This window comes from Lycium ferocissimum, chromosome 7 (assembly GCF_029784015.1).
Source record: "Lycium ferocissimum isolate CSIRO_LF1 chromosome 7, AGI_CSIRO_Lferr_CH_V1, whole genome shotgun sequence".
Classification (NCBI taxonomy): domain Eukaryota; kingdom Viridiplantae; phylum Streptophyta; class Magnoliopsida; order Solanales; family Solanaceae; genus Lycium; species Lycium ferocissimum.
In genome coordinates this window covers 24,129,467-24,139,998 of record NC_081348.1, presented here as the reverse complement: position 1 = coordinate 24,139,998, position 10,532 = coordinate 24,129,467, and the positions used below count along the sequence as shown (strand labels likewise).

The window sequence follows — 10,532 nt, the reverse complement described above, 5'->3', positions numbered from 1 at the left end:
TTTGATGGTATGAAGCACGGAATCCCATGAAGCATATACATGTGATGTTTGGCTTTGACTCGTTATGCATGATTCTATTTTGAAATACCAACACAAGATAAATCAAGCATCATAATCGAATTCAATGTACAAAAACATAAACACAACAATTTATGTAATCATTCTTACCATATAAAAAATGTATGGTAACTATTCTCGATCAGCCCTAATGTCTCCCCTCTTTCATCGCACATTGCGAGAAAACATAAAGCAATATTTTGTAATGAAAGAACCAACTGGTTTATCGTTTACCATAAGTAGGAAAATTCCCTGGAAGTTGTAGAGACAAAGTCACCAATTCTACAAATAATAGCAATACTAGTAAATCCTAGTTTCCTACTTATTGATAGTCTAATAGTCATTATTCTGGTTTCATCAGTAAATATTGTAGCAGTCATCATCATAAGGACAACCGAAGGCACAGATATATGATACACCTCAATTAGCTTTATTAATTAACAAATAAACCATCACGAAATGCAATTGAGATGTCATATCAGCAAACATAGCACAACAAAATAATACAAGCGGAATTAGATAAATGAAAATGAAATTCTAATCTTTCCAAAAGTTTGAATAAATTTGGTATAACTGAAAATGAACAAATTTAATAGCAAATTTCTTAAACAAGATAAAGAAAAAGGGGAAACCTATCCGCACAATTTAAATATTAAGTACTAAGGAGTAATTACTATCAATTGAATCACCGAAAGCCGGTTAGTGTGCGATGACGAATCCGATAAGCAGACCAGAAAGGTGGACGTTCTTTTACCGCAATGTTGGGAACAATGATTTTAAATCTTGGTAGGAAGTTCTCTTACTGCAAATAGTTGCACATTGTTTAATCTATCTAAATCTCTGTTGTTGTTATGCATGCATTCATGGATTTAAACTTAAGATTTTGGAAGTTGAATGGAGTAGTAAATAAGATTCTTCTCGTAGATCATTAAAAGTTGAAGAAACTGATGCCTTTGGCTGTAGTTATACCTAAATTTGGTTCAGAAGTCTAAGGATATATCAACAAACTCTTGAGTTGCTCCTAAATAATACATTTTCTTGCGTTCAAGGAATCATTTTACTCTTTTGTATTTTAAACATGAACCATAATAAATTCAAGATAATTTCATGGGAAACTTTAAAGATCCAATACAAATTAATTTTTTAGTAACTGCAATTTTCTATATTTATATTTCGTAATTGTATTTTTTTACATTGATAAAGATAGTGTTTGTAGATGAAAGTAATTGTTCAACTTTTGAAGGGTACTTTGGTAATCCAACTTTCACATTTGGAGCTTTCCACTTATAATATAATATGATGATGATGAAGTGTGAACTATTTTTTTCTTCATTTTACCTTTTATAATATAAGTCTGTTGCCATAAAATGTTGCGACATATTTAAGATTATAAGTTTAAAATCTTCCTTTTTTAAACTTAATGATATTGCTATGAATTTCGCATAAATAGCAGGATTGATATCTAAGATCAGAGGGAGTAGAAAAACGAAGGAAATTCAGATTAAAAAACAAAAAACAAGAACCAGAAAAAACAAAACAAAACAAAACAAACGAGTAGTAAATGAAGACAATGATTGCTAACCGTGGCCAATATAATAGCTTAATATAATTTCTGTGGTTCAAGAAACTATTGCATATGTTTGTAATTCAAAACCACACTGTGTATCCCCCGTAGGCCATAGCCATTCAGTTTGGCACATGAGCATGACATATGCCAAACTTTATTTCAACATATGAACTTTCACCTATACTTTTTTTTTTTTATTAATAAGCACTATATATCGTCTTCCTTTTACACATTCGAATACGCAAAAAATTCATATTATGGCAGAAGCTTCCAACTTCCTCGCAACTGAACGGTACATAATAACATTCACTACTTCTTCTCTTTTTGTTTAGAGTTAGGGTCAAAAATACACCTCAAGTATCATTTTTTTTTTTTTTTAGTTTTCTAACTTAACAATCAGGTATGAAAATTTTTCACCTAAACTATCACCAACTAGCTAACAAAACACAGGTAGAAAAAGTGAACAACTGATAGTTAAGGTGTGTTTCAATTAGCTAGTTCAGGTAGGAAACTAAAAATAAAGTGATACTTGAGTCTAGAGGTGTATTTTTTACACTTATCTCTTTTGTTTAATTTCTTCCTCCTCTAATGAACAATAGCAGATCTAAATTAAAGCATCAAATTCGACCGAATTCACTGTGTCTAGGCTCTAGCTCGGACTCGATATCTATGTGTGTGTAAAAAGAATTGCCACATACAAATAGAGCAGAACTTACTGACTCCAAATTCTAGACTTGCTAATGATCAGATATTATTTGAATTTGTTATGGTTTCAATTTGTTATATCAGGATTGCAGTTGTGACTGGGGCCAACAAAGGAATAGGATTAGACATATGTAAACAACTAGCTTCAAAGGGGATAGTGGTGATTTTAACAGCTAGAAATGAGAAACAAGGGGCTGAAGCTATTGATATGCTGAAGGAGTCTGGCCTCTCAAATAATGTCATTTTTCATCAGCTTGATGTGACCGACATTTCTAGTATTGCAAAACTCAAAGATTTCATCAAGGCCGGGTTTGGCAAGCTTGATATCTTGGTATTTCCCCTTCCACTCCTTTTTTTTTTTTTTTTGGTATCTTCCAAATAAATGAGTTCATCATTATAATTAGACATCAAAAATTCGTCGCTAATCTTATTTACAGATAGAATAGTGATGGATTATTAAAAAAAAAAAAATTTGTTAGCTACGGGATTTATCGTTAATTCCTGCTTTTTCGTAGTTAGTTCCCTTCGATTTCTAGAAAATTGGTTTCACTTTTTATAATAAAAAAGAAACAAAAGAATATACGAGTTTATGCCATCAAGTTATAAGGTGTGCTGCAAGCTGTAACAACAAGTAGATGTTAGTAACATGATTTTACTAAATCGTAAATTCGTAATGCAAATATAACAATCATTTCTGAATAAGCTAAACAGGTGAATAACGCTGGAGTAGTTGTTTGCTTATGGGAAAAGATGTTATTATAAGTCCAGAAGTAAGTGTCTGTATCACATCAATTCTTCATTTGCTTATATCATCTATTTTCTCTTCCACCCTCCCCCTAAAAAAAACAGTTTCTTCTACTTCATATTTTTGGTCCAGTAACTTTCTTCAGTACATCTTTTTTGTCCATTTGAAATGATTAATCTTATTTTATTGGTCTGCAGCAAGACCTATTCCTTGAGAAGCTTAGGGTAGCAACTCAAACTTGTGATCTAGCTGATGAGTGTATAAAAACAAATTACTATGGGGCAAAATGGATGATTCAAGAATTATTACCTCTACTTGAATTATCTGATTCACCACGTATTGTCAATGTCTCTTCCATGGCTGGAGAATTGAAGGTATTTCAACTAATTACATAAGAATTTTACTAACTGAGGGCAAAATGCCTAAAGAAAAAAGAAAAAAGAAAACATTACTTTCTTCCAGATTGAACTATCCCTGTAATTTTGTCGATCACTCCTTAAGCAATAGTATAGATTTAAGCTACCTACACTGATTGTATAAAAAAATAACTTTTACATTATTAATGAAATTTAATATCTTATTCTGAGTTACTTACCATTTATTTTGTGTAACCAATCACGCTAGCTTATTACATAGTGTACCTTTATTGTTAGTACATAAAACGTAATGTATAATTAAACCTTTTGTGGTAAGAATTTTTTTGAATTTGTAAGTTAATTCCCACGAAATTTTAATATTGGAAGATACTAGCCACAATTTTTGAATCTGTAACGGAGATTTCGTAGTTTTATATGCATAATGTTATAGTGAGTTACAATATTATGCACCACATTTATTCTTAGCACTCCAGGATTTAGACAAATTTTCTGATTGTTTTTGTTTCCCCAGAATGTTCACAATGAATGGGCTATAGGAGTGTTAAATGATTATGAGAATCTAACAGAAGACAAAGTGGATGAGGTTTGGAATGCTTTTCTGATGAGGTTTGGAATGCTTTTCTCAAAGATTTCAAGGAGGATTTGTTGGAAAACAGAAATTGGCCACTGATTTTATCTGCTTATGAACTTTCAAAAGCAGCCCTGAATGCCTACACAAGAATATTGGCCAAGAAATATCCAAATTTTCTCATCAACTGTGTTTGTCCAGGCTCTGTGAAAACTGATATGAGTTTCAATTCTAGCAAATTAGGCGCTGAAGAAGGTGCTGAGAGCCCTGTCAGGCTTTCTCTTTTACATCATGGAGGCCCATCAGGAAAATACGGAAAGATATCTCACTTTTCTAATGAAATGGGAATTCCACGAGTTATATTTACCAGTTTTTATTTTAAAAGATTTATTTTTTCAATAAGTCTTTATTTGAAAAAAAAAAAAAAAGTGAGGTGTTTGGCGAGCTTTGGGAGAAAATTAGTGTTTTTAATTATAGCGAATGCTTTTTATAAACTAAAAAATGTTTTCTACCAAAAACACTTTTTTGAAAAGTTTTTTTGAGAAAAATACAAGTAAAAGCACTTTTTAAAAGCTTGGCCAAACACTAATGACTGCTCAAAAGTGCTTTTTTAATTAATTGGCCAAATACAAACTGTTTTTTGCCAAAAGTGCTTTTTTGAAAAGTACTTTTAAAAAAGATACTTTTTAAAATAAGCTGATTTTAGAAGCTTGGTCAAACAGGCTATTAGTTTAGTTTGCGTACAAAGTTATGTTGGACCATATTATAATATAAAAATTGTAATACATGAATTAATAATTACTCCCTCGATCATCTTTTACTTGTCACTTTTGCTAAAAATAAATTTTTTTCTTTTACTTGTCCAGTTAACGTTGAGTAAATCAAGAAATAATTATTTTTTCTTCATTATCACAACAAGAAATGGCAAAATTGTGACGGACAGGTCCCTCACAAATCATCGATTGTGATTCCAAACAGGGACATCCCAAATTCCTTGGTCGTAAACTTATTATGACGAATTTTAAATTCCGTCACAAACTTTTGTGACAGAATTGTGATGGACGTGTTTATGACAAAATAGAGCCTTGTATTTGGGTTTAATTCCGTCACAACATTGAGACAGATTTGTGACGGATTCTTTCGTCACAAAATAGTGACAACACAGATTCCGTGACAAATTTATAAATCTAGTCACAACAATTGTGACGGAATATTTTGTCACAAATAAATTGTGACAGAATATTTTGTCACAAATTGACTCTCTTGTAGCTATATTAGAGACAAATTTAGGCTATATTGCAGCAATTGTGACGTAAAGTACTACTTGTTAAATTTAGATTTCCGAAATATAGTTAATATAGGTGATTTTAGTAATATAAACCTTTAATAAATGATTTCTTGAGTGGAGTGTCAACACTAGAATTTCCATCGACATTTAATGGGAAATTTGTGTTATAAAATATAATTTTTCCACCGAACAAGCTCACTAGAAGAACAAATGGTGGGAAATAGGCTCTCATTGAAACGTTAGAAAACTTCCGTGTGAAAACACTACTATTTAGATTTTTACCACCGACTTTGAATGGAAATGACCACTGAATATTTTTCAATGGGAGAATAGTGACTTTTTAGTAATGCAAGATATAGGGCCAGTGAAAGATACACAGGGAGTATTAATTTGTTTATTGCATATGTTTTGTTTTCATTGTCTCCTACTCTCCAGGAATGTTGTATAATATAAAATTTAATAATGTTACTCTCATTTTAAAGTAAATAAAAAGAAATCGAGGTTATTTTGGTCTTTTAGGTATTTTATTCTTTTAAAGCTAATCAACGTGTAAGTTATTTCACATCTGGATCTGGTATAAATCATGGAGTATCAAAGTTGCGATATAAAATTATACTGTTATGGTTTACTTCGGAAAAAAATATCAATCAAATTCAATATAAAATAATTCTGAATCATATATGGAATTATATTTTAATCCCGACAATCAGACGATCTCATTGTAACTCTGTATTCTCTCTTTTTCTCTATAGGTAAACAAACGTAATTATCTTCAAAGAAAAAAACTAGAGTTATTTTCTTCTTATGCAAGTTATTACGATGCTTTTTTCTTTTTCATCTTAATTTTTTTGTGATAATTAAATGCAATGAACAATGTATGGTTCTTCTTAGAGTACGATATTACCTACTCACGGTCGCGGAGATACTACTTTTTTTTTTTTTTTCATATTTCTTTGTATTTCATCTAAAAAGACCAAAATATAAAAAGAAAAGCAAGAAATAATGTGAAAGAAATTGAAATGCAACTTCTTTGTTATAAACTTTGCACATATGATTATACAATTTTTATGACTAGATACAAGTTAAATAGAAAAAACTAATTTTATAAAAATATCTTGCATTTTATTTATTAATATCATGTGCAACTTTTATCATCCTCTTATGAACAAAATCGCATAACTAAAAAAAGATTTATCTACACCAACAACAACATAGTGGATTACCTAAATAAATCTCGCGAAAGTGAAACCCAAAAAATAGAGTGTAGTAGATCATATCCCTGTTTAGGTAGAAAGTCTGCTTCCGTGACAGAATTTTAAAAAAGAAAGTATTTCTAATGAGTCATAAATCAAAAAAAAAAAATGGCAGAGAATTTTTTTTGTTTTTTTTAAAGAGGGGAAAAAGGTGAAAAAAAAAAAGAAAAAGAAAAAAAGAAAGAAAAACCATAAACCCTAGTAAACCAGAAGCACCCAAGCAGCCAAAAGAAAGCAGAGATCAAAGCATTTGACAATATCAGATCCTCATTTTTCACTTCATCTTTTCTATTATTTCTTAAAGCTGTAAGTATAAAGTCTTCACACTTGACACATCAGTCTGTTAACTTTCAAGATTATAGTCTGTCAAGAAAATTTTATATGTGTTTTGGGTTAAGTTTGCTGTTTTTCTTTCTGGGTTTTAGTTGTATTGGTTGGTACTGCAAATTGGTGAACATTTTGTACCTTTTGAGGGGTTATATCTTTTATATTTGCTTTGGGTTAATTTTGTTCTTGTTGATTTTTTGTTTATTTCTGGGCTAGATAGTACTTATGTGTGGTGTAGATTGGTGAAATTTTATTATTTTTGTAACCCCAGTGGCTAATTGATTCAGTTAAATGAAACTCTGTAGCGTGAGTTTTGACACATTGTATAGTTCATTGCATTGATAAAAATGTAACGATTTTGAAAATCATAACATTCTATATAACTACTAGATAGCTTATCTGATACACTGCTGGTGAGCTAAGGGAATTCATTATTGGGACTTAGCTTCTTTAATCACGATGACTTATTCTTCTAGTTTTTCGTTGAATTTGGGATACCTTAATGAACAAAAGAGAGTACTTTTTTTCCCTGTTTAAATGGCCGTCAACTCTGAATGCTATTCGAAAAAGGGCCTTTTTTGAATGTAGATAGTTTTTGAAAGTTGCATCCTTCCTTAATACTAGTGTATTTAGGATTCTGAATCTTGATTAAAGCCTGCAATTGCTTTTCTGGATAATCAATGGGCACAGTTCTTCGTCCAGTTGCACTTCAAATTAATTCTTGATGAAATTTTGAGAGCCATCCTTATTTTCTCCTCCATTAATTAACTGATTGCAACCACACTGAATGTAGCATTAGTTACTTGACTTGCAGCATTCATGATTCAATTTGCAGTGATCTTTCTCTGAAATGGTGAAAATAAGGGGTAGACTTAGTGCTGGAAAAAATGGTTTTATTGGTAGCTAAGTCCGTCATGATGTGTTGATGGTAGTGAGCAGTGGCGGAGCCAGGATTCATATTAAGGGGTGTCAAAAAATGTAGAAATGTCGTGACCTAGGTTTGAACCCGTGATCTTACAGAGTTTTTGCAACCCCTTAACCGCTACGCTAAGCCTTCAACATGTGTTAAGGGGTGTCAACACTAGTATACATACCTATAAAATTAAAATTTCACCTATATATACACTGTAATTTTCCGGCGAAGGGGTGTCGGTGTCGCTTGACTCCCCTCAAGCCAAGGTGGCTCCGCCCCTGGTAGTGAGTTACGTAATTCAGCTGCAGGATTAACAAGTCTTTGTGCACAGAAGTATGGGTGACAATACATTCTGTTTATTCTCAAAAATACTTTTGTTTGCCAACCAAAATAAATGGAAGACAATAGATTGAGATGCGTATCGTTGCGTGTATCTGACAAGTTTTGTTAGTAGAGACAAATTCAATGTGTATTCTGTGATGAGAGTTCTGAAGGAAAAGAGACAAGGGAGGAATGCCTTGGTGGCAGGGATCTTCCCTCTCTAACCATAAGATTGAAGGCTCAAGTCACCAAAAGTGCAAAGTGAAGAACGGCCACTGTCGGGCTCCTCAATAAGGTAGTCTTGGTTGGGTGCGGTGGGGGGGGTGGGGTTTTACCATATTCAGCAAAAAAGGAGGAAATCTTCAAGTTATCGAGGCTTTTGATGCTTGAATTTTTCTTCCACTGATCACTGTCCCACATGTAGAGTTGCTGGCTTACGACTGTACTCCACATAATTTGATTATTATTTACATTAAATATATTTGAATGCTATTTATAGGGATGACAGCGGGGCGGTTTTAAACAATTGTTTTGAAAATCTAATGCGGGGCGGGTTGCCGGTTCTCTTTTTCCAGTTTTATAAAAATTCTGCTGGTTTCCTCTCCTGTTTACACCTATTGGAAGAATTGGTGTTTTAAACATGTAATGCTTGTGCTATTGTCTATTCGTGGATGATATCGTATTTGACTGTTCAAAAAAAAAAAAAAAATCTATTTGTGGATGATATCGTATTTGACTTTTCTTTCCTATCACAGAATCTTCTCCAAAGATGGCTGCATCTTCTTCTTCTTCTCGGTTGATTCGTGGTAAGGGGCTTTACTTGCTTTTACTGCTAATATGGAGCAGTACTATATACATTTGTATGAGATGGAACTCGTGACTCTCACTCTTTTTCATTGTCCAAAATGATGCTTATGCAAGACTCGTTTTTCTACTTGATACAAATTTTCTTTGTATTTCCTTTTAATGCTCTTTTTAATGATGCTTATGCAAGACTCCTTAGTCTCATAAAGTTAATATGACACATTTACGCCTATCAACTTACTTAATCAGTTTGAAGTCAAACATGATAATTCAATTTGGAAGAAGGAAGAAATATGATTTACATGTTACCTTCTCAAAAAAAAAAAAAAAAAGAAGGAAGAAATATGATTTTTTATCAGCCATTGAGTCATTAACATATTTTGCACAAAGACAACCTTGCAAAATGGTTGTCCAATATTGATGGTTTTATGTGCATTAGGAAGCCCATTAGCAACTGTAACCGGATATTATGCTCTGTACTAGCTTATTGCATTCACTGCCTTCCTGTGCCATAAATCCGCATTGCCTAATCATTAGCTCTTCCTTGTCCATATGCATTAGCTTTAAACATGTGTGATGAAACTGCAGTAGTGGGTCGTTCATTGTTCAGTGGCCTGTGCAACAATACTGAAGGTTTAATGAGATCAACACACGAGACGATGTGCAATAATTTGTTATTCCAGGTTAGTCTGCGATGCTGTTTAAATTACTAACCCCAACACCCGATTCTCTTTCCAGTCCATTTGCAATGTTCATCAGTCATTAAGCATGAACTTTGGATGTTGCATGCATTTTGTCAATGCATGATTTATTATAATAGTGCAAGCCACAGCATTCATTCTTCACATTAAGATAAACCCTTCTTACTAATAACAAATTTGAAACTTGAAGAAATCACCTTAATAACATCACGTGGCTATAAGTTTCTATGGAAAAGGTCTTGTATCTTATGCTAACTCTGCTATGTGAGTTAGATTTAACCCTTTCATGTTACAACGATTATAGAGTTCTTGTTTTTTTTGTTTTTTGGTCCTTTCAGCAACAAAGAACCTTCATACAAATGAGGACGAGTCTGAAAGTGGTAGACAATTCAGGTGCAAAAAGAGTGGCGTGCATCCAAGCACTGAAGGGCAAGAAAGGAGCAAGATTAGGAGACACAATAGTCTGCTCAGTGAAGGAAGCTCAGCCAGGTGGGAAAGTGAAGAAAGGAGAAGTGCATTATGGTGTTGTCGTTCGTGCTGCTATGCCAAGGGGCCGCTGTGATGGGAGCGAAGTAAAGTTTGACGACAACGCTGTGGTACTTATCAACAAGCATGGTGAACCAATCGGAACCAGAGTTTTTGGTCCAGTTCCTCATGAGTTGAGAAAAAAGAAGCATGTTAAGATTCTTAGTCTTGCAGAGCATATTGCCTAAGGTCATAGCCCCTTGCTTGTTAGGGCACCTCTACCAGTGATTATTCTATCCCTTGGAAGCTGAGTTTTGCATTTATTGTATTTGTAGGAACCTGTTGTTGTTAACAAGCTGCAAAAGATGCTTCTTTTATAATCATAATAAACGTTTTGACTTGTACATAAAAATGTTGGCGCTCAGGGCACAGTGTTGTCTC

The 10,532-nt window shown here is 33.0% G+C and overlaps 1 protein-coding gene and 1 pseudogene across 2 annotated transcripts; both read left to right on the top strand.

The window, feature by feature from the left end:
• The first annotated feature begins 1,822 nt into the window (after positions 1-1,822).
• Positions 1,823-4,356, top strand: LOC132063940 ((+)-neomenthol dehydrogenase-like; annotated as a pseudogene).
• Positions 4,357-6,727: 2,371 nt separating this feature from the next.
• Positions 6,728-10,518, top strand: LOC132063941 (large ribosomal subunit protein uL14mz). Of its 2 annotated transcripts, none has more exons than XM_059456719.1 (4): positions 6,728-6,866; positions 8,877-8,927; positions 9,514-9,608; positions 9,965-10,518. In XM_059456719.1, the coding sequence occupies exons 2-4, from the start codon at positions 8,891-8,893 to the stop codon at positions 10,337-10,339; spliced, it is 507 nt and encodes a 168-aa protein (XP_059312702.1). In that variant the 5' UTR covers positions 6,728-6,866; positions 8,877-8,890; the 3' UTR covers positions 10,340-10,518. The 2 variants fall into 2 exon arrangements, with proteins under 2 accessions (XP_059312702.1, XP_059312704.1); XM_059456721.1 differs by lacking the exon at positions 6,728-6,866 and adding an exon at positions 7,394-8,416.
• The last annotated feature ends 14 nt before the right edge of the window (positions 10,519-10,532 follow it).